The sequence below is a fragment of the Pantherophis guttatus genome, chromosome 6 (genome assembly GCF_059756535.1).
Source record: "Pantherophis guttatus breed Tessera chromosome 6, ASM5975653v1, whole genome shotgun sequence".
NCBI classification, from domain to species: domain Eukaryota; kingdom Metazoa; phylum Chordata; class Lepidosauria; order Squamata; family Colubridae; genus Pantherophis; species Pantherophis guttatus.
The window spans coordinates 51,014,002-51,039,120 of record NC_142068.1 but is presented as its reverse complement, the minus strand read 5'-3'; the positions used below and the strand labels follow the sequence as shown (position 1 = coordinate 51,039,120).

The 25,119-nt window shown below is 38.6% G+C and overlaps 1 protein-coding gene across 3 annotated transcripts in view; it reads left to right on the top strand.

The window, feature by feature from the left end:
• XPNPEP1 (X-prolyl aminopeptidase 1) overlaps window positions 1–15,785 on the top strand; it is a 38,884-nt gene extending 23,099 nt beyond the window's left edge. For all 3 annotated transcript variants that reach the window (XM_034440061.3, XM_087872869.1, XM_034440062.3), the window contains 8 exons: window positions 155–232; window positions 2,230–2,301; window positions 7,550–7,610; window positions 9,266–9,335; window positions 10,191–10,364; window positions 10,758–10,834; window positions 11,779–11,877; window positions 14,144–15,785. In XM_034440061.3, coding sequence (XP_034295952.1) covers window positions 155–232; window positions 2,230–2,301; window positions 7,550–7,610; window positions 9,266–9,335; window positions 10,191–10,364; window positions 10,758–10,834; window positions 11,779–11,877; window positions 14,144–14,272 — 760 coding nt within the window. In that variant the 3' untranslated portion in view covers window positions 14,273–15,785. The remainder of the gene's footprint in view (window positions 1–154; window positions 233–2,229; window positions 2,302–7,549; window positions 7,611–9,265; window positions 9,336–10,190; window positions 10,365–10,757; window positions 10,835–11,778; window positions 11,878–14,143) is intronic.
• Window positions 15,786–25,119: the final 9,334 nt, after the last annotated feature.

The window sequence follows — 25,119 nt, the reverse complement described above, 5'->3', positions numbered from 1 at the left end:
ATCCCACCCAGCTAAGGGGGAATGACAAAAGAGCAAAAGAGGAGAGGCAAATAGGGTACAGAAGAGGCAGCTGAAGAAAATACGGTTAGAAAGAATTTGAGGCTTTTTCCAGTGATTTGGTTTTTTTTTTTCATGAAATGTATGTCTTTTTCAGGCAGCAAGAGAATTTTGTTGACTTGAGCTTTGCTACCATTTCAAGTACAGGCCCAAATGGTGCTATCATTCACTACAAGTAAGAGCAATAAAAATCCTTGCGCTTAACTGCTGATTGTATAACCAAAAAGACGTATAGCATGATGGTATCTAGCAACTTAGTTCAAATTAAGGGATACATTGATTACTATAACTGGATTGTGACGAGCAAACCTTTTCCTTACATTTCAACTCATCAAATATAGTCCTTATGTCATTTCAGGCTTGTTAGACCTGAAATGATAATCTCCATTGGTGGTAGCGTTATTCTAGACTTCTGGCTATTTAATTTATGTGTGGATTAGAGAATTAGAATCTTTATACTGCCTTGGGCTCTCTTTATACTTGTTTGTGGGAGAAGCAACAAAGAAGAATCTGACTTGTGCCTTGACCAGCCAGAGGTAGAAGCTGGCTTTTAAGATTTTGTTGCTTTCTCTTCTGGCTATTTGTGTGTTCAAAATTATTACTGAGAAAGTGTGAACTGTGATTGTTGCCATAGAAGTCCAAAATGTGAGGAGAGGCTTATCCCTGTTGCCAAGGACTGCATGACTTAGAATTTGGAAAACTGCCCTTTTAAAAGAAGACTGAAAAATAGCTTCAGTGAACAACTTAGCCTTGGGCAGAGTGCTTGCTTTAGAATAGAAACGAAAACAGATTTAAATGTTGGTTAAAGATGAAGGAAAACGAATTGCCACATTTGGGCAGATTCCTCCATATTTACCTATTTTTTGAAAGCATGTAAATACAATGCATTACATGATAGTTCAATCCAAGGAATTAAGTTGTCAATATTTATTTATTTTGATGATTTCAGCCTTCCATCTCCCATCTCATCATAGCGATTCTGGGTAGCTAACAACAGATAAAAACACTATACAAAATAACAATTAAACAAAAAATATAGAAAATCTATAATAAGTGCTGAGATAATAAAAAAAACACATCTGATAAACTATGAATATCCCACAAGGTCCAGCTAACCTAAATTCCAGTGCCTGGGAACAAATCCAAATCTTTAAAGCTCTTTGGAAGGTTGACAGAGTCAGGGCTAATCTAATATTGGAAGATAAGATGTTCTGAAGGGCAAGTGCCTTAACAAAAGAACCTCACTTTCTGGGTCCCACAAGATGATATTCTTCCAATAATGAAACCTGTAGAATGTCTTTGCTGCCTGATCAAAGGAGGTTGGTAGAAATGATCAGGGAGAATTACCATGTAGCTAATAAATTTTACAAAGAAACAAACAAACATCATACTAATAATCTGGCTCCATGCTACAAAAGACTTTATAGATGATAATACCACCTTGAGTTGACCCAGAAGCATATTGGGAATTAGTGCAGTGCAGTGCATTGCAGGACGTATAATATGAATATGTCAAAGTGAGCCCATAGCTACCACACCATTGCATTCTGGACCAGCTGAAGCTTCCAGATGTTCAAGAACAGTCACATTTGGTCCCCTCAGCTTCCAGATACCAAGAAAATGCATCCATAACCTCACTTGGTTGTCTATGGTAGAAATGTACAGCTGGATATCATCAACATACTGATCATATTTCACCAGGGACATTAGGATCACCTGATGCTGCAGGGCAACACTTTTATCAACTGTCTTTCCCCAAAAGAAAAAGTTGTAGACAGGATGGACATTTCCAGTGTGGTTGAGTTTAGTGATGGCTTCTTGAAGATGATGTTAACCACTATCTTAATTAACATCAGCAGGACAAGTTTCTTCCTCAACGAAACAGGTGTGTACTGGATGATAGTAGCTATTGTACCACCTCTGCCCTAAGCTTTGATTAATGTTTCTGAGAGAGAATAGCTCCTCCAAGCCATCCAGGTTTTGATTAAACATGAACTTTATAGACATTTAGACTATTATATGTAACAGACCAACCAAATGTGTTATTGTTAAGCATTATACGTGCATGTCAAAGTTAATCATCTAACTGTATAATTTAAGCAATAACTTTCACAAATTGTTTTCATAAACAGGATGTTGAAACATTAAATTTGTATTATTATTATTGAATAGGCCTTCTCCTGAAACAAATAGAACTTTGTCCTTGAATGAGATCTATCTCTTGGATTCTGGTGCTCAATACAAGTAAGTAGATTATTATTCCTGCAGTTTATGCTTCTATTTCTATTTCAAACTGTCAAGTATTTGCAAACCATTGGCACATGTGTCATATAGACACCAGTGGAGGCAGAGAGTGTCTTCACCCCTATGTAGAAAGGAGGGGCTTACCCTGAGTATAAAACCCCCTCCAACCTTTTCCACCTTGCTCTCTCCATCTCTCTCTTTTCATGTTTGTTCCTCATGAGACTTGATCTCTATTGTACATAGTTAATATGATTTGTCATATGAATAAATACGTTTAAGATATTTATTTATGCATCTGCCTCTGAACTCTTCTATGCTCCTGGGTGTTTCTACGATCCCAACTCCACACAAACAAATAAACCTGCTACAATATTAAGCCCTTTTTCTGATATATATTAAGTAGGAATAAACTCTTTAAATCATCTCAGATTTGTTCTAAAGAAACATAGTGAATAAATAATAAGTACAATTATTGTTATTCTGACAAGGGTTGGGAAAGGGTTTTTTTGAAACTAGCAATTCATTTATTTCATCTTCTATTCCATTATGATTTCTTCTTTGTATGGATGCTGGACTTGAACGCCAATGTCTGGGCAATTAATATTTTAATATAGTTTTTGTCAGAATGCAAAAGTTGATGTTTGCCATACTAGAATATTGCTAAATTGATGCAATATTAGGGACTATTTTTTTCTGAACATATGTTTCCTGCAAATAAAGAATAAAAAAACATTGCAGTGGGCAAAGCATCAGAATAATATTTGCATAAGTTTAGCTTAAGGGATGCTTAAGAGGTAGAATGAGGCGATAAACAGTAGACAAACAGCTTAATGAAAGACATAATCAAACTTCGCAGAGAAGATAAATTTTTATTGAAGTTTATGGCAGCCTTATTAAATTAAATTTTGTTTTTATTTTGCCTTTGTTTTCCTTATGATGGATCAAGTTTGAAATAGGATTTGCTTCCTGCGTAGATGTTGTCATTGAGAGGACCCTAGTTCCTAGGATAACATAATAACATATAGAAGTTTTAATGACGTTAGTTTTATGTAGAAATATAACTTTGTTAAAGATTTATTAAAGGCTAGAATAGCACTAGCAATAGCCCTTACTTCACAGTGTTTTACAGCCCTCTCTGGGGGCCTCAGTAGTTCACGCGGTAAGACGCTGGGCCTGCACACCACTGAGGTTGGCAGCTCAATTCCCGTGAGCGAATAAACCACGTAGGGACAATAAAGGAGCCTCCCCCAATTGCCTACCGGCATGCAGGCACCCCGTGGGTAAAGATAACACCGCCTGAAAAACTTCCTTTCAAGAGGCAGCCAGCCACCTCGGTGATCGCTGGCTAACATGTGCGATATGCTAAAGAAATAAAAACAAAAAAACTCCAGCCCTCTTTAAGCAGTTTACAGTCAGCATATTGCCCCAACAATCTAGGTCCATATTTTACTGACCTCAGAAGGATGGAAGGCTAAATGAACCTTGAGCTTGTCAGGATCTAACTGCTGGCAGTCGGCAGAATTAGCCTGCAATCCTGCATTCTAACCACTGTGCCACTATGGCTCAGTAAAAATGCTTAACATTTGTAGCATTTCAGCATTGTGTATTTAACATCAGTCTTCTAGCTGCAATCCTGCAAAAAAAGCAATCTTTTGTTACTGCATATGGGAAACTGAGATAGTAAGAGAGCAACATTCCCATGGCTGCTTACTGAGCTCATGGCAGAATAATAGTTGAGCTGTGGATGACTTGAATTGTAGCTTGCTTTCAGATGTTGTGGGTGCTTCATCACTGAAGGTTTTTAAGAAGACAGTCACTTTTCTGAAATGGTATAGGATCTCTGGCTTGAGCAGGGGGCTGGACTAGAAGACCTCCAGGGTCCAATCCAGTTCTATTTTGGAAAGATTTAATACAGATTTAAACTGTTTTAGTCAGTTTTGAAGAATGTTGCAGACCTGACCTGCTCTTCAGGAGAAAATTGTTTCTTCAGAATTTTGGCATTTTTGCTCGCCAACATTCTTAGCAGGCCTTTGAATGGGAACTGTGTGAATGTTCTTTGATAAGACATACAATGGAATCTTTCTCTTCTCAGACAGTCTAATTATTGGTTCCCTCAGATTTACAAAGAGAAGCAGCCACTTGAGAATAATGAGTTATCCATCCATAATATTTTCCAAGCTTTAAGGACAGCAGAACTGAACTAGCTGAGGCTGCAAAGTTAATGGAAGGATTTTTCAGGTCAAGTCATGACCTGAGCGGGGCAGAGTGCCTGGAACTCTGAATATCACCAATTTGGAAAAAAAAATCTAATGTCTAATGTCCATCAATGTTGATGAAGTGGTAAGTGGACTGAAATTATTAAGTCCACACATTTTCTGCCGAAGTGTGTATAACCCAGTGATGGCGAACCTTTTAGGCATCGAGTGCCCAAACTGCACGTGCGCGTGCACAGACATGCGCAAACATGCACGAACATGCACAGGCATGGACATGCGCAAACATGTACATGCATAGACATGCGCAAATGGGCACATGTGCAGACATGTGCGCATGTGCAGCAGAGACCCGAAGACCAGCTGGGCGGGTGGGAGGTAGGCCATCCCAACACCAGCAGCGCGGCAAGAGGTAAGATCTTTTTCTTTCGTGAGCTTCTGTTTCGTCATTTGCAGGAAACAGAAGCTCATGAAAGAAATGCCACAGAGATCTGACCTGGGGTGACGGTGCATGTGCCAGCAGAGAGGGCTTCGTGCCACCTCTGGGACACGTGCCATAGGTTCGCCATCATGGGTATAACCTATAAAACAGCCTTCCTAACATCTTACTTCCCAAATATATTGATAATAGTCCTCAGAATCCACATTGAGTCTGCAGACTGCCAATCTTAGAACTGCCGTTCAGGGCATACAGAACATACCAGATTAGTAAAGGTTTCTGAACAATCATAGAGATGACTGGATTATTTTTACAAGGCCAGTCTTCTAAATAAATAAGGAAAAATTGTATTATTTCTAGGAATAATCCAGCAAGTAGATAAAACAATAATATTAGACAAACTTTGAAAATTTCTTCCACTGGATCCAGATTTTCATGTTTTTGCATCCACTTCTTTTTTTACTGTTTGTCAAAATCCAATATATTCTGAAGAAATTTAACATTTGCTTTCTACTTTGTTGGATATTGGTGATTGTTATACACATCCCCTACCACTATAGATGATCAGAATTCTTAGATTCTTCTGGCTTTGGAATCTTATTAAGTTACTCATAATTTTCAAATCTGGACTGATTATTTGAATTAATTTTCCAAATTGAATTTGGTGGAATTCCTTCAAACTTTTGAATTTGATTAGTTGATTCTTGAAATTGAATCAAGTAGAATCAGTAAATTTAATCAAATCAAATCAATCAGAGATACGCCCTACACATTTAGGTTGACATCTATGGTTCTACAGTCCTATGAAAGCACAGGTCCCTAAGTTTTTTTCACTTTATACTATGCTAACACGATTTGTTACTCCAATGTTGATTAATTCAACGTAAGGTAATTTACTGTATATCTTTTATTTTCTTAGTGTCAAATCGTGTAATTGTTCTAAAATGCTGCTGTAGTCTTACATAAAGAGACATCCTTGTGTGCGTTGCAGAACTAGGAAGAGCTTAGATAATTCAGTATTTGTTGAAGCAAGGCTTTTGCTCCTAAACATTCTGAACAGCTTTGGGCTAACAACAAGAACATGCAGACAGCTTTCCAGACAGAAATGTTCCATAGGCAGAGAGCAGGAGAGATGTCAATGCCAGAAAGGGCAGAGGGCTATGCAATAAGATTGGTTAGAATAGAATTTCTTTCCTTTTTTCTTTTTTTGCTCTAGTATACTGGCAAACTAGGAGTGCGGTGGCTCAGTGGCTAAGACACTGAGCTTGTTGATTGAAATGTCGGCAGTTCAGCGGTTCAAAACCCTAGCACCGTGTAACGGAGTGAGCTCCCTTTACTTGTCCCAGCTTCTGCCAACCTAGCAGTTCGAAAGCACATAAAAAATGCAAGTAGAAAAATAGGGACTACCTTTGGTGGGAAGGTAACAGTGTTCCGTGCACCTTTGGCGTTTAGTCATGCCGGCCACATGACCACGGAGACATCTTTGGACAGTGCTGGCTCTTCGGCTTTGAAACGGAGATGAGTACTGCCCCCTAGAGTCAGGAACAACTAGCACATATGTGCGAGGGGAATCTTTACCTTTACCTTACTGGCAAACTAGTAAGAAGGTGCTTTTGAGCATACCAATTTATAGGGGGAAGGAAACCACATTTTTGGAAGTTGTAGTATTAAATTTTTAAAATGTGTTTAAAATTAATTTGTATCATCTTGTAGCTGAAATATTTTTGAACGTTTAGGGGATCTCAGAATTCTGAAGAAACATTGTAGTTTAGGAGTTTGAAGATCATCTGTTTATATGTGCTGAAAATCAATACTGCTGCAGTTATATTTTTTCTATCTTGCTATTCTACCTTCTGTGTTTACATTTTATGCTGCCTTGAAGGTCTGCCAGGCAGATTCCAAGTTATAAATCAAAATGATTCAAGGATATTGACTAGATTTGCATATTATGCTAAGCCATAATGCTATTTGTTTTGGCTTAGTATGTTTCAAAAATCTATTCATTGCTGTTTGTAATGCCTGTTTATATAGTTTAGCATATTGTCTGAACCAGGCTGCATGACAGGTAACAAAGCCCAATTAAAACAGATTGTGCTTCATGAAAGGTAGGAACATAGCCATATGAAAAAATAAAAATATTATAAAGTTAATAATAGTAGTGCAAATAATAGTAATGCAAAATAGAAAAAAATAAGCATGGTATCAGCATGACAGTATCTATTGATTATTTGTTCATTCTGCCATTTGGTAGACAATTTCTACGTTTTAGTTTCCAGAGAAAGGCTGATGCACAGAGTTCCTTTATGAATAATCTTATTCAAACTCTAAAAAGCTGAAAGAGAGCCAGTGGTCTTTCAGTCTCTCTGTGAGATGATTTCATTGTGTAAAACTACTTGTCAGTAATGAAAAGGCCTCTTATAAGTGATCAGGGCAAGCAGTGGCTATTCTTCTGGAATCTTATTCATGCTACAAAACTGTTTGAAAATGTCCACAAAATATATTTTTCCTTCACTGTATTATTAGTTTTAACCTGGTTTTTCATCTTATAATATTGGCAACATCTTTTTTAGAAGTTCTTTTTGTTCTTTTTTTGAAGGGATGGAACTACAGATGTGACAAGGACTATGCATTTTGGTACCCCATCGATGTATGAGAAGGTATACAAAATATTTTCCCCTCCCTAATTGCCTCTCTCCAGCAGCCTTTAATCAGTAAACATTCTAGGTTACATCATTTGCTAGATTGCATTTATTTAATGTAGGGAACTATCCGAAAATCAAATCTGATAATATGAATTATCCCTTAAATATTATAGATAATATATCCAACCTTAGAGATCCAAGACCATTCACCATCATTGACGCCAGCTTCCATAAGGAAGGAGTGATTCTTTGAAAGATGTCTGAAAGTGGAAAACTTTAAACTAGGGAAACAGCAAACAAGTAACTCAGTAGAGTTAAGATGGCATCTTTTGCACTCCCAAGTCCTCTTATAGCTAGCTAGCTTCGTATACCATGTATCCTCATTTACCTTTTTCCAAATCATATGTACAAGTGCATCCTGTTCCAGCATTTCTGTATTAGCCCAGCTTTGTGTGTGTATATAGTTGATTGGTTGACTATGTCAGTAGTAGATTCACAGATCCCCAGCTATTGTGTTGCCCAGCTGGTATGTTTATTATTCTATCTTCTGCAGCATCACTGACTATAAGCTGTACATAGTTTTTATCCATTTATTTTGATCAGTTTCACCTTATTGATCTTGTCAGTGCAATTGGTCCATGATTTCTTTTGAAGTTAACTCAAATCTTTGGACAAATAGCTGAAGATGAAGAGAAAAGAAAGAAAATGAAGAAAAAATTCTATTTTTTCATCAATGTAACTAGAGTTTGGTGTTGGGGAAAAATAATGATCCAAAAACAAAATCAGCATACATCAACTTGTTCCCAGTTTTTTCTCCTTTCCAGTAGTTATTAAGCCAATTATTTTTGTACTTACTTTGAAGACATGCAGCAAGTTAGATAGGGCTTCATTTTTCTAATTAAAAAAGCTATCCTATTTTTAAATTTATTTTTAAGTTAATACATAAAATGCTATTCTTTTGGTGTAAGCAACATTATACAAATCAAGAAAAAGAATATGTAGTCAGTAAAGAAAATGGAATTAAGGTAACAAGAAGAAATACATCTAAAAGTAGTTTATACACAATTTATTATATCTCTGTATTTTTTTAGCTACTTGCTTTCTTCTTATCCTTGCTTTCTCCTCATCCATATAGCACCTTAAACTTCTCGTTTCTCTTTTTTGAGGAACTCATCCAGTCCAACTAATCATGACTGCCTTGATTTTCCCCTTCTCTCAACCCATTCATTCTTTGCAATTTGTACCCATTCATTCTCTCTGCATCCTCAAATCATTTCAAGGTATTTTGGCATTAGTCACCTACTTTGCAAACCAATGCATCATTCTCCACATCTCTAAAATTGAGAAATATGTCCAGTGAATTAGCATAGCTTAATAATTTTCTTCTTAATTCTTAATACAAATGTATAGCAGAGCCAAGGAGAACATTTATGGCAAGTTCATGTAAAGACTGATTGTATGATAGCTGGATTTTTTAGCCTACAACCTCCATTCCTATTAGTTTTAAAGAGATTTGTGGATTATACTGCTCTTTATTATCCATCAAAAGTAACTGCAATTTCAAATATATTGACAGATATTAGTCCAGAAATGTATATAAATGCTCTGGGCCACAAATGACTAGACATTTGTTTTTATTTGCTTTGTTTACTGTGTTTTTTTCTTTGCAGGAGTGCTTTACCTATGTCTTGAAGGGCCACATAGCAGTCAGTGCAGCTATATTTCCCAATGGAACCAAAGGTTGGGTTTAAAAAATTTTTTTTTTCACTTTCTATTAAAGTGATCAGCAACTGTGGTGATGTCATTTTCACTAATCGGAGTTGGAAGGAGATATTTAGGGCATTGAGTTGAAGAAATTGAAAGTGTAGACTGTGTTAGTAGAGTTTAGTTCACATTCTGAGTGGTTTTGAGTGGCTCAGCTCTCAATGATTCACTTGGTGATGTTGAGTCTTCTGTTGTGTCGGATGGTGCACTCACTCATTGTATTAGCCATTAACAATATTTTTTCTATGCCAGAATTGATTGACTGTATTAAAATATGAACTAGGGTTTACAAACAATAACATCTCACCAGATTGTTACAGAAGCTTTTAGCTGGTGTGTATATTGTGTGTTGTACTTTCAGTATGTTATAGTTGAAATTTTAATGAAGTAAACTTTTTTCTTCACCAATGTGCAATCCCTATTGTGGGATTGGAACTTCCAAGAATTCCACAATATTTAGTTTCTTCTCTGGATCATGCTATACTGGCAAGTTTTCCAAATTCAGTTCTTTAAACTAGAAATAATTTGTGACATGATATGGCCATTTTTTATCACTGATACTGAATTCAGAGTATCACAAATTTATTTTCTGTTCAGATAATTAATATAGGGAAAAATCACTAGATCATCACTAATTACTTTAGAGAATTAATTTATGGAAAAATCAGTAGACGTAATGGCCACATCGGCAGGTTCCAGAGGAGAAACAAAATGTTCCCAAACCATTTGCTATTACAATCTTCTTGATTATAGAGTTAAAATATTACTAGAAAAAAGGATAGTTTGGAGTTGTTATATTTCTATCTTGGTAACTTCTGTTTTGGTATATAGGTCATCTCCTGGATTCCTTTGCTCGTTCTGCATTATGGGATCAAGGCTTAGATTACTTGCATGGTACAGGTCATGGAGTTGGTGCCTTCCTCAATGTCCATGAAGGTCCATGCGGCATTAGCTACAAAACATTTGCAGATGAACCTCTGGAAGCTGGAATGATTGTTTCTGATGGTAACTTATCCCTGTTGATTATTATATGAAAACATGTATAGATCTCTTTGGGCAACTATATTTTGCTCTCTCTCTCTATATATATATCTCAATAATCCCTAAAATAGTTCTGTAAAGTCAATTATTCAGTTTCTGATAAGGGTCATCTCAAAGATGTTTTATTAGATTAGGTGATAGAGAGTTACCGTTGATTTATATACCCATTTTGTATGCACTGAGGCCTGACATCCTGTATTCACTAGACATAGCACACTTTTAAAAAATTAACTATATGAAATTTCAGGAGCTGTTGGCCAATGAATACTTGAACATTTCTTATTAGTGAGAGTTTTGCTTTTATTTGTGAGAGTTTTATTCTAAATAATTTTTTTCCCCTTAATTGTGTCTCTATAGAACCTGGTTATTATGAAGATGGCTCTTTTGGGATCCGAATTGAAAATGTTGTCATTGTTGTTCCAGCTAAAACAAAGGTGATAGATTCTTCAGCATCTCCAGGGCATGATTTTTATGTGCAATACCTCTCTGATAGTATATTTAGAAGTTTAATCCAAAATAAATAAGCCCTTTAATGCAGGGGTCCCCAACCCCCAGTCCATGGACCAGCATCAGTCTGTGGCATGCCAGAAACCAGGCTGCGCAAGCAACGAAGCCCCATTCACGGGATGCAGGTAGCACACAAAACCACGCGCCCTTTGGTCCCTGGAAAAAACTCTCTTCACAGAACCGGTCCCTAGTCCCCTAAAGGTTTGCGGGGGGGGGGGCACTGCTTTAATGTAACAGTATATAGTTCCCAGCATATGGCTCAGAACACAACATGATTTTGAAATGTATTCTATTTACATGTGTTCTTCCCTCTGGAAGGCACAGCATGAAGGCTTTGGACACCAATTGCATTTGGACGTCTCCTTTGATGCCTATTAAGTTTGATTCTTTTTATTAAAGAAAATTAATGGGAAATTGGCATCGGTTTGCTTAGGAGATAAAAATGGTGGCTATCTATAGTCCCATGCATTAAGAACATGCAAAGTAAGCTGAGCTGAGACTGAAGCAGGTCATAAAAAACAATATCAAAACTGGTTTTGAAACTGGCATGATAACCATTTTGTGAGAGCACCCTAACGACCCAGTATGCTCACCAATTCATAGAGTTTGACTATTCATCTTACCTAATTGCTATTCATCTTACCTAATTGCTTTACATTTGATCAGAACAGAAATATTCATTTCACTATGCCTACATACTTCCATGCTAGATTCCTTGGTTGGGAATTTTTTAACAAGTGGGGAATTTGTTAAAGTTTGTTTTAAGGTTTATTTCTTTAGAACAGAGCAAGACTGTCTGGCAATTATACATACATATATTTGTTCCTCTTGATATGAAGAGGACTACTAAGTGGCCTTTTCTTTTTCACAGTATAACTTCAGCAACAGAGGGAGTTTGACGTTTGAACCATTGACCCTGGTCCCAATCCAAACAAAAATGATACTTTTTCACCTACTGACTCAAAAAGAGGTAAGATGGGTAATAAATTGCATTGTGGTTTATTTGGAAGCTTTTATCCTGAACTTTGAAATCAAATCAAAATGACAGTATTTATTTCTTATTTATCGCCAAACTTATCTCAGTCATTTCTGTTATAAAACGAAGATAAAATAAATAACACCAGGGATATTTGGAGAAGGAGTTCAAGATGGTTGGATAGGAGAATCTATTAATTCACCAAGAGTTCAGAATATAATGTATCACATTTACTGTACAGGAAGACAGCCCTGACCTTAAGCTGACCAACTCAAAGATGATTAGATAAATACTCCATTATCTGTTCTCAGTGAATTTAAGGTGGTTTTAAACATGCGCAGTTGCGCATGCATACGTACAAAGTCTTAAAATCACCTTACGTCACTGGTACCACATCGTACATTGGTATTTTCCCTGCTTTTCTAAACTTTTCAAGCACCCAAAACAAACACATGATATACAAATTTAAAACAAAGATTAAAATTATTTATTAAATTTATATGCAAGTTATATGAGGTACGTTTACTTAATTGTATAGTAGTGGCTTCCAGATACTTTATCCAAACTCAGATTCAGGTTATAAAACTTACCAAACATAATTTAACTATCATGCAATATATAAACTTGCTCCACCACCAAGGAGGAGCTAGACAACTGCAAAGATGCTGTTAATATCAGTACCTATTAAAGGCCAGGAAAAAGTTGGAGATATTAATAAGGAACTGCAGAGTCATCTTTGGGAGGGGCTTATGCAATGTGAGTAGATTTATTTATGGATAATAGCCACAGAAAGTTTGCCAGTAGCACTGAAACTTTAGCAAGGTGAAAGCTATGAATTGTAACATAGTAGAAAAGAATGCAATTCCTTCATAGAGTTAACAATATCATTATGTGCTCCATTTATATCTTACTATAATGACCTGGATTTCCTAAGTATGTAATCAGGACATACATTAAAGAGAGTGATTATAAACTTCTTCCAGAAGTATAAAAACCTTTAATAATGAAATATATCTTGATCCCTTTCCTGAAAAGCCTATTATTACTACTACTCCTGGGAGCATTGGGCACCTAGTGAACAAAACAACAGCAAATTGTGCGGATGCTTCTAATGGATAAGAATTTTTGAAAGTAAGGAAAGTAATTAGGAGCCTGAACAATCCCTAATTATTCATAGAAAACACTGGCAAGTTTAAAACTCAAAACCAAAATAAAATAAGTCAGTCTTCTATATATTGTATATAGGTTATGCATTTAATTTATGGGATCTGTGCTGCGCCATTCACATATGTGTGTGTGTTTTAGAGAGTTTATTAATATTCCCCGGCAGTTCCCCTCACCCAGCCTCAGAACTGTCCCAAATAAATCCAGCCACAAGCAGGGCAAGATTAATCCACAAGGCAATGGCCAATAGTCCATAAAACAATAGAAAATTGTTCCAACAAGTAAGTCCACCAAACAAACTTTAATCCACCAGGCAAAACCAAAAGTATATCCACGAGAGCTCACTTGGCAAGCTAAGTTAGGAGTCTCCAAGGCACCAAGTCAAGCAGGAAGCATGACAAACACAACTATAAACCAAACATGTTCCCAGCAATGTCTCCTTCTGCCTGCCGTGATAAATAGCTTTCTGGTACAGCCCATCAAGATGGGTGGGGCCTTCTCCCAAGTAATCTGGCAGATCTCCTTTCCTCTTGTCTTTTCTCTGCCCTGTGTGCTCTCAGATTGACAACAGGAGACATCTCCTCCTCCTCCTCTTTACTGACCTGCAAACTGTCCCCAGCTGAAGCCCGCTGTAAATCTCTGTCAGCCAGCAGTACAGAGTCATTAATTAACCCAGTTCCTTACGTGCCAGGAATGAGCTCATCCTCCCTCAAGCCAGCCTTTAAGGAAAAGTCAGAGGAATCGTCCAAGAGAGACATCACAGGAGCAGATAAAAACTTCATTACTATCATAGACTATCAGAAATCTAAAATACATCTCTGGACAAATAGATTGCAAAATCATGTGTCATGCAATGAAGTCTCACATTTCTGTAGATTTCTTAATATTATATCCTACCCCACAATTCCCTATGTAGTTGTGCCTGTCCTCTGAAAGAAGGTCTGTATGGCCCCCATCTGCAATTATTTAGAAGGGCTGTGAAGAGCCGGTTTTTCATCAAAATCTTTGATGAAGCAGAAGTCCCTTCCCTTCATCTTGCTTGCCATTTTTTTAAATCTTTCTTTTAGACAGTTTCTTTCTTTTTCTCTCCTTTTAGCGTGACTGGCTGAATGACTACCACAGAAAATGCAGAGAAGTGATCGGGCCAGAACTTCAACAACAAGGAAGGCATGAAGCCCTTCAGTGGCTCATTAGAGAAACAGAGCCAATCTCTCAAACACACTAATAGTCTATTTCTATTTTTGGATGTAATTCCTTTTTAAAAATACATGTTCAGGACTGCTTTGGCTTTACAATAATGATTTGGGAAAAGGCATGAATTTTTTAAAAGAATAATAATCAAGACAAATAGAAGAGGAACAATGGGCAAGATAGAGGGTGAAAAGATATATTCCCTTGTGATGTTCACTCTGTTTTTTCTTTTTGATAATGAACAAAATTAAATTCAGAGCTGTGAAATCTGTGTCTTAAAACAATGAGATGGGTTAGTGGGAAAGAACACATGGCGGTGAAACTAATCTCTGGATCAGATTGATCAATCTGCTTGTATAAACAATGAAAGTAAGAAAACCTGCCATAATGTGAGTTGACCCTTGGTGCCAATTTTCTAAAATGTTAAGGAGGAACGGTATTGCATCAAAGGTACACATACAGTATCTGCTAAAATTAGTGCCTGCATAGATTTAGGTTTCCTGAAAAATAGAATTTCTCATAACTATTCCTGAGACATTTTAGCATCTGGCTTTGCTACATCTCACACTTCAGAAAGGCAACTAGTCACTGCATATTTATCCTTCAGTAAAGGAAGTGCCAAACAATACACTGCTTTTCTGGAACATTCATCACAGATCATATACCATCCAGTGCATGCAGGTTGTATTCCTATGCCTGTCTTCTCTGAACTAAGTCCATTGCATTCAGGGATTTTTACTGCAAGACACTTAGGACTGCAGCCTCAGCAGAATATGTCTTGATAGCCTCATACCATCTCAGAGCATCTCTGAGCAATTTATTTTTAGTAGATCCAAATAATAAATGGAGCAATCTGCAATTGGGTAATGCCAATTGTGGAACGGGGTGGTATCCCCCCCCTTTTTTTTCTTAGTACATTAAAAATTCTGATACTCTTTTGGACACAGATAACAATATCCACCTTGCTGAAGCATGCAATATAACACAACAGAATTTTCTCATGACTATGTATTTGGGTTCTAAATGTGTGTAATAAGTAAACATAGTATAAGCAAATGTAAGGATCTTTTGACTGTTTGAATGAATTCTTTATGGGTTTTATTTTTTTAGTCTGCAAAGAACTCCAAGGATCTACAGGTGTTGACCCTTTATTGAAAAGTTTAGTCTAACATTTTTGTGATAGCCTGGAGTCAATAGAATATCAAATCCCTTTGATTAAAGTAGACTATACTTTTCTTCAGGTATTTCAAATTTTGAGAAAGGTGCTGGGCAAAATGTAGTACATGTTATTTTGGGACTACTCTATATGCAATGGTCTGCACTAAGAGCATTCTGGATCTGCAGAAATAGTTCCAGAGAGAGAACTCAGATTGCCTATTTCTTTTGGGTATACTGGAAATGAAAGTTATCACATTTTATGTGTCCTAGATTGGGGAAGGGTCACTAGTACAATTTGTGCATGTTTTAAAGCACACTTTTCTGTGGAGGACTGTGTTAACATTCAAGTGTATCAATTAATTAAAAACATAAATTCTAAATAGTTCAAATTTGTTAATGTGGTGACTTATAGGATGACTTATGGAATGCTAACATGAGGTATTTGAATTTTAAAAGACATCTAAGAGACTATTGTAAGAAAAATAGTTCTTTCAGAAGCATATGAAAATGCTTTAACTGCCACACTATACACATAGTAATGCAGTTTGGGAAAGAAAATGCAGTAGTAGTTTATTTAAAACCAAGTGTGACTGGTCTAGAAAAACAAAACAAAATACAAGTGCAGTTTTAGGTTTTATCAACAGAAGTATATTTTCCAAATTATGGAAAGAGTTGCTTCACTTCAATCTGCACTCCCATACCCCACCTCAAAATAATTGGGCCAACTCTAGGCATCACACTTTTGAAAATGATTCAGACAAACGGGGGCAGTTTTCGACAAAACAGCAAGGATGATTAGGGGATTAAAACCAAATTCTATCAAAAGAAATTCACTTGGAATAGGACACCATAATATTCTAGAAATACTTGAAAAATACTGTACAGAAGAAAAAGGCATGTTCTCTATCCAAGGGTATAGACTATGAATAATGGAGAACATGTCTTGATTTTCTTCTGCATAATATTTTTCAAGTATTGCTATGTAGGTTACTAGACTCCATTTTAACTCCTAGGAAAAATTTCCTAACAAGTAGTTGTACTAATTCTTAGAAATGACAAATTTCTCTTCACTAGATCTTTACTAGGTTCTCTTCACTAACCAGCCATCGGTCAGGGATGCCTTTACTGAGGAAGGGATAATTTTGATTCCTTTACAGAGCAGTGGTTTGGCTTCAGTGGCCAAAATGACCTTCCGTGTTCTGATTCCAATCATGGTGCATTCAAAGCAAAGCATGAATTGCTGTGCAGTGAGATGAATGGCAAGCCAATTTAATAAATAATAAAAAATGAGGTAAGCCAACAAGCAGCAATATAAATTTTAAAGCTCATGAAAGAGTTTTTATCTTTATATCTCATTATCTTAATGTATCAGAAATATATGGAATTGCAAAAGAGGATGGTGAAAAATCTGGCACATATTAACAGTAGAAAAACACCATTAAAAGGTGATTTCATTTATTTCTTGTGCTGCTTTCCTACTTTTCTCAAAAGAATTCATGTTGTTGGAGAAAATTCTTCCACATTTTTTTCACTGCTCCACTGAAAAAGGTAAGCTGTAAAAAGCACATGTCTAATGAAGCTCAGAGAGATCTTCACAGCTTGATGCACTAATCACCAAGCATTTTGTGAAGTTGGTAGTAGTTACTTTCAAAAAAGCATCTTGCATCACTGAAGCAATGTGACTAGTAAGCATGGAGGGAATGCATGAACGTGAACATGTTGTTGAATTGTTTTACATCATCTGACAGCCTGATAGCACTAGTGATGGGCCAGATAGTCTTTTTTCACATAGTCTGAGTATACACATAAGCTTCTTCCAATGCTTCTGCTATTCCATCTGTATATGTACAGCACATGTGCAAAAACCTGTTCTGCTTGTTAGACGTATCAGTCAAGGCTGGAAAAAACAACCCAAGAGGGCATATTAACAGGGGACTGTTAGAATGCCCTCTAGTGAGGGCTTCTCTATTAACACGCTGAGTGGGAGGGGCAGGTATGGCGGGAGCAGGGGGCCATATCATGTGGTGGGGCACGTGCTCGCTATCTCCGAGCGATTGCGTGCCCCGGCCCCCTTAGCTCTTCCCGTTCCCCAAGCTGCTTAGAGTCTCAGCGCCCGAGTCTCCGGCTGATGTTATGTAATGCCAGGTCCGTGGTAGATAAAGCCCCCCTCATTTGTGATCTTATTCAGGAGGGGGGAGCGGACCTGGCAGGTATCACGGAGACCTGGTTGGGCCATGAGGGGGGAGTTCCCCTCGTGGAGATGTGTCCATCAGGCTTCCGTGCATTTCATCAGCCGAGAGCTCAGGGCAGGGGCGGGGGGGTGGCGGTCATTCTAAAAGAAGGTCTTGATCCGAGGGAGACCACTGTACCTCAGATAGCCGGATGTGAGTCCCTTTTTGTGAAGTGGGGTCGTGGGGCGCAGATGGGTCTGTTGATCACGTACCTGGCTTCCTGCCACGTGGCAACGACCCTGCCCGAGCTCCTCAATGTTATAGCCGAGGTGGCGGCTGATACCCCCAGACTTGTGGTCATGGGGGATTTCAACCTGCCATCCATCGGTGAAACATCTGAGGTAGCTCGGGAGTTCATGGCTTCCATGACGGCCATGGACCTGACCCAAGTAATTCACGGCCCTACTCATATGGGGGGACACACTCTGGACTTAGCTTTTATCTCTGGTCAGTGGTTGAGTGGCCTTGATATAGGGGAGGTAGATATTGAACCCTTGTCATGGTCTGACCACTCGCTCCTTCGACTTGACTTTCTGACCGCCGTACCCCGTCACAGGGAGGCGGAACCGACCAGGTGGTTCCGCCCCAGGCGCCTGATGGACCCTGATAGGTTCCAGATGGAGCTTGGGCCATTTCCTGAGACTCTAGCTCATGACTCGGCTGATGACCTGGTGGCCGCCTGGGATAGGGCGGCTACCGGGGCTTTGGACCGGGTCGTGCCTTTGCGGCCTCTGACCCGGCACCGAACTCACTTAGCTCCTTGGTTTTCCGAGGAGCTGAGGGAGATGAAGCGCCGGAAAAGACGCCTAGAGAGCGGTTGGAGGGCCAGTCGTTTCGAGTCTGACTTGACACTGGTAAGGTCTCATATTAAGACCTACCTAGTGGTGATAAAAGCGGCGAAATCTAGCTATTTTGCCGCTCTTATCGCGTCATCAGATAACCGCCCAGCCACCCTGTTTAGGGTGACCCGCTCCCTCCTCCATCTGGGAGCGCGGGAGGACCCCTTGCAGGGCCGAGCTGAGGATTTTGTACAGTATCTGGATGATAAAATAACTCAGATTCGGGAAGACTTGGCCGCCGACTGGGTTAGTTCAGACGAGATGACTGAGGCAGGCCTTGAGAGTGTTATCTGGGAGGAGTTCGATCCTGTGGCTCCCGAGGACGTGGACAGGATCTTGGGACGACTGAACGCAACCACATGTTTACTGGACCCGTGTCCCTCCTGGTTGGTGCTGGCTTCCCGGGAGGTTACACGAGGCTGGCTCCAGGGGATTATTAACGCTTCTTTGAGTGAGGGTGTCCTGCCGGCCGCCTTGAAAGAGGCGGTGGTGAGGCCTCTCCTCAAGAAGCCATCCCTGGATCCGGCTATTTTGGCTAACTATCGTCCAGTCTCCAACCTTCGCTTTATTGCGAAGGTTGTTGAGAGTGTGGTGGCGCGACAGCTCCCCCAGTACCTGGATGAAGCTGTCTATCTGGATCCGCTCCAGTCCGGCTTCAGACCTGGGTACAGCACGGAAACGGCATTGGTCGCGTTGGTGGATGATCTCTGGAGGGCCCGGGATAGGGGTTATTCCTCTAGTCTGGTCCTATTAGACCTCTCAGCGGCTTTTGATATCATCGACCATGGTATCATGTTGCCCCGGCTGGAGGGACTGGGAGTGGGGGGCACTGTTCTGTGGTGATTCTCCTCCTATCTCTCTGACCGGTCGCAATCTGTGTTGACGGGGGCAGCGGTCGACCCCAAGGCGCCTTGTTTGTGGGGTGCCGCAAGGGTCGGTCCTCTCGCCCCTCCTGTTCAACATTTATGTGAAGCCGCTGGGTGAGATCATCCGTGGTTTTGGGGTGGAGTTCCATCAGTATGCTGATGATACTCAGCTGTACATTTCCACCCCAGACCATCCCAATGATGCCTTGGAAGTGATGTCCCAGTGCCTGGAGGCCGTGCGGGTCTGGATGGGGAGAAACAGGCTTCGACTCAACCCTTCCAAGACCGAGTGGCTGTGGCTGCCGGCGTCCCGGTATAGCCTGCTGACGCCATCGCTGGTTATTGGGGGCGAATCATTGGCCCCCACGGAGAGGGCCCGCAACTTGGGTGTCCTCCTGGATGCGCGGCTGTCCTTAGAAGGGCATATGACAGCCGTGGCCAGGGGGGCTTTTTGTCAGGTTCGCCTGATACACCAGTTGCGCCCCTTTCTGGACCGGGACTCCCTATGCACGGTCACTCAAGCACTCGTCACTTCTCGTCTGGACTATTGTAACGCTCTCTACATGGGGCTCCCCTTGGGGTGCACCCGGAGGCTCCAACTGGTGCAGAACGGGGCGCTCCCATGTGACTCCTCTCCTGCGCGAGCTGCATTGGCTTCCGGTGGACTTCCGGGTGCGCTTCAAGGTGTTGGTGATCACCTTTAAAGCGCTCCATGGCTTAGGGCCAGGGTACTTACGGGACTGCCTTCTGCCACCAATAGCCTCCCACCGGCCGGTTCGCTCCCACAGAGAGGGCCTCCTCAGGGTGCCGTCGGCCAGACAATGCCGGCTGACGACCCCCAAGAGGAGAGCCTTCTCTGTGGTGGCACCTATCCTATGGAACAATCTACCCCCAGAGATACGAGTGATCTCCGACCTCCGGATTTTTCGTCGGGCCCTAAAAACTCATTTTTTTCAGCTAGCCGGTCTGTCCTGATTTTAGGGTTAGTTTTAAAATTTTAATATTTATTTTAATTGACAAGTTTTAAATTATGGGCCAAATTTATAAATTATTTTAACTTTATTTTTAACTGTGATGTTTGTATAGATGTTTTTTATCTGGCTGTTCACCGCCCTGAGTCCGAAAGGAGAAGGGCGGTATAGAAATTCGAATAAATGAAAATGAAAAATGAAATGTTCCACTGGGACAGCTTCAAAGGGATATTTTGCAGAAATCCTTGAAGCAAAGCCCCTCTTTGCAGCTTTTCATGGGCCAGCTGATGACTAAATCATATCTTCCCCTGCTTGTAAGGCTACATGTTTAGTCTCATATTGAGTCAACCCTTCCTTCACCAGGCAATATGACCATATACCTGAACAAAGCAAGCATTGTCTTAAAGCAAGGCTACAGACAAGGACTATGTAGGCAAATGCTTAAGTCACAATTAATCAAAACCAGAAGTGGGACTAATCTGCCTGTCACTTCTGCTTTATCTTGTCCCAGTCCTGTTCTGGGTGATCATCTTAATGTTCCCAGAGGATCATTAAATAGCATATGAATGATTTTAAGCAGAAAGGAATTGTAGTGGTTTTGAAAGACTACATTGATTTATTAAGCATCGCAAGAGAATGACAGAATCTGAAGTTGGTTTTAGAGTATGAAAGCAACAAATGTTATCTGAGTAAATATATCTTGCTAAGAGGAGTTCAATCATATTGTATGAAAAATATAATTATACTAATGATAACAATTTTTATTGGAAACATCCCTCTGGAAGAAACAGAAGTGAACAAAATGCAGGGCATTTCAAGTCAGGGTTTGATTGGAGGTAAAAGCTACCCCCACCTTACTGTATCTGTAAATCTACTTTCCATAGTCATTCTTTTTAATGTAAAAAATAGTGTGACCCCCATGTCAGAAGAATTGGTTATTCCACAGTGGCAATACCTTACATGTACTGTATCTCAGAGACCAGAAACAGCCACTCATTTTGATAAGCAGAAAAGAGTTTTAAATAAGCACAACATCTTTGGAAGATTTCAGGTTATAACTGAAATTACAATAGCAGTAAGAGGGAAATGCATTAGAAAATTTCAAAGGAAATGAAAGGAAGTCTTTGACATTTTAATTAACTTGCTATTTTAATGAAACAAATTTAATACAAGAATTAAAATAAGCCACCTTCAAGTTGCTAAGATTGAAAATGCACTTTTGTTTTTCTTCTCTTGTACCAAATTAACATTATTACATCTGATCCATGCTAAGATAACAATGCATAAATTGATAACAAGTTGAGATGAAAATCCATTTGCTGATTGGTTTTTTTAAGGCGGACTTTCAAAACTGTAAAAGGCCTGACAAATTCTGAATTGTATACAAATCATACAATTCTCTTTTGGCGTAAATATTATTATACAAAGAGAAGAAAAAGAGGAAGAAATTTCAAGCCATAAAAATTAAAGTCAAGAGATAAAAAAGAAACATGGCTAAATCTAGCTAATTACAAAACACTCATAATACCTCTTTATATCTTTCTATGGTCACAAACTATTTTTGTTTTTAACAAACACTTTACACATTATCTTTTGTTATTTAAACTTTTAGCTTTTTCTTTTTTCTCATTTTAGGATATCTTCAGCTCGACCCAACCATAATTTACTCAATATTTGTCTTCTGCTTGACCCTTCATTATTATTTCATGTATTTGTTTTGCAATGCAATCTTCATTCTTGCTCTCTCTCCTTTTTAGGTTTTGTTGAGTTTTACAAAGATATTACAATTCAAAGTACATAAGGACAAACCTAAGAAAACTAACTGAAAAAAGGAAAAAATAGACAAAATGAAAAATAAAGCAAAACATTAGAAAAGGAGTTTTTAAATATTTTGATAGTAACAAACTCTCAATTTGGTCTTATTCAAGCCTTCACAAATAGCCCAGTTCTGCCAGAATCTCAGAGGTCAGTGCCAAATGCTATCAATACTAATACAAATTCCAATTTAACATTTAGCTTTATTAAGTTATAACTCTTAATAATGGTTCAAATATTTTAAAGTATCATTATTTAAAACTTGACTGAGATTACTAGTCCTATTTTCAGTCCTTCCCCCAAGTTTTTCAACTATTAAAAAATCAAGATTTTCCTTAGCATCAATTGTTCATGTGTGTTAAATTCAAATATTAATTTTCCTTTTCATATGCTTTAATGTGTCAACTTGTGTTCGGTGCCAGAAAAATAAAGGTTGCTGTTGTAAATTATAGTAGTAAATTCCTACTGTATTTGGGACAAAAAACTTGCCAGCACTTTAAGGATACCAACTCTTCAGTTGAACTCATAATGGTAAATTATGTCTTTTTCATTTTAATACATTACTGAAATTAACACATATGATATTTTTTACAGTCAGGAAAATTAAACATAACTTTGTCTTTTGAAAGCCATAGGTTTGAAAGAGAAATCATGTGTTATTTCCATTAAAAAATAACAGCTTGTCAAATGTATTTTTAAAAAATAAGTGTCACCATTATTAATTTTGGGAACAAAATATGTATTAATTTTGATGCAATATTCATTTACATCACAAATCCTTTATTTTGCTCCACAAACAGGGTTATTTTCATCTATCTTTTAATGTTCCTTTAATTTTGGTTAATACAGCTTTATGAGCAGGATGTTTTCTAGAAATTGTAATCATGTATTTTGGACACTAAATATCCTGATAATTATCTGTATCCTTAGATACATTTCCCCAATGGACATAATATTAGACTTATTTCAGGAAACTCTATACCCCTTGAAGCTGTACAGTCTCAATCATCTTCTTTTAACAACCCCATAATCCCTTGTGGGGTGAAGTCTGGGCAATTGAATGGAGCTAGCAGAGTGTTTTAATGACCGGATGCCCTTCCTGTTGCCAATGCGGATTTTTGTTCAGCAGATATATTTTCAGTGTGTCCAGAGAGAGAAATATCTGCCTCTTCTTAGGATCGAACTCACAGCCTCCTGATTGTGACATGAGAGCTCCACCTCTAGACCACCTCACCACTCCCTGTACAGTTTCAATGAATTTAGAGAATCTGTTCTGAGAATTATTTAAGTGGTCTCAAATATCACCAACACATCTGTCTGTAGAGATTCTCAGTCATCCAGGTCATGGTTGTCCCAAAGGTGCTTTTTCAGGAGGCAACTGGACTTCCTTGTGTTTTTCTTTTGAAGACATTTCGCTTCTCATCCAACAAGCTTCTTCAGCTCTGACAGGATAGTGGGGAATGAAAGGATTTATATTCCTTGCAGACAGCTGGTCATTTGCATCCTTTCAGAGAGCCATTGAAGAAAGTCCAGTTACCCCCTGAAAAAGCACCTTTGGGATCACCAACACATAGTAACAATGTTTATGCATTCCTAGGATATTATCAGAGTTCCAGCATCAAATGAAATAATAAAAGAAATGAAATAATAAAAGAAAGGAAATACATGCTTGATGTGTTTCATGCTGCATTTTAATTCCAGGAGAAATACTCCCTTTCCAAATTATATAAATAAAGGGATTGTAATAATAAATTTCAATCCAAGAAATAAAATTCTATAGGTTCTTTATCATTTTCACCAGAAACTTGATTCGTACCATCTGTTTCTAATGATTTTTCTGCATCTAATGATGCCAAAACAGCTGTGTTATGTGTGTCAGCATATAAAGCTAATATCTCCATTAAAAGTTTAATGGTGCCTGAGGCTTGAAACACTTTCATGAAACCCAATTGTGAAGGATGAATTACTGATTTAGTACTTTCTGTAATGGTCTCGTCAGAGTGCCTGTTTAAATCTTAGCATCCCACATTGAGTGGTAACTGGTGCGTTTAAAACAATATCCCATTAAAATCTTTGGCAGTTCATCCTGAAAAATAGAGATAATTGTATACAGGAATTTCAGCAGCCAACATTCTTAAATAGTCATAGTGGTTCAGGGATTGTGAGTAAAGCATCACCCTAGGCAGTTATATTAGCAATAACAATAATGCATTATAATCTATCATATATGGAGTACTATAACAATCCAGCGAACAAATTCATTTGCCAATGAGTTTGATCCCAAACCAGGCAATGGTATACGTATACACAATAAGGAATCACTATAGCTATAGCTACACTTCTTTTCCCCCTGGAAATAAACTGAACCACAAAGTTGGAAGGAAGATTTGCCAGGTGTCATTGAGAACTGGGTAGTGGAGAAGGGGCGAATCTATTTTATGGAAATTTGCCCAGACAGGTTTTGTGTCATGTATCAGTCATGATCATGACTGATCATGATCCCCTACTTGAACTTTTTCTTAGGGATGAATTCACCCAGACTGTTGGTACTGAGTGATTTTATCTTCCACTTTCTGGGAGTGGAGGCAGCCCAGGATTTCATGGTCACCATGACAATTATGGTCTAGTCCCAGCTCAACATTTGTGTAACTTATATTGCTGGCTTACACTACTAGTTCCTGGCTTTACCTTAGAATAGATGAAATATGATCTGGTTCTGGGGATATCTCCATTGGAACATATGTTTTTATAAAGATACCACTTTCTTGTAACAAAAGGGTTGTAATTGGTCAAAAGGGCTAATAAAGTTGGATTACTAATGATCCAGAGGGTTTCCAGAGATTGCTTTTGAATTTTTACTGCTATATGATTGCAGTTATGTTTTGGATGCCTTGTTAACTTTTGGGACAGAGAAGCAAGTAGGGCACTGAAGATGATTCGCCTAAGTGGCTCTCCCCATGGAGCTGAAGCAGGTAAAGAAAAAATATAATTGGCTGAAAAT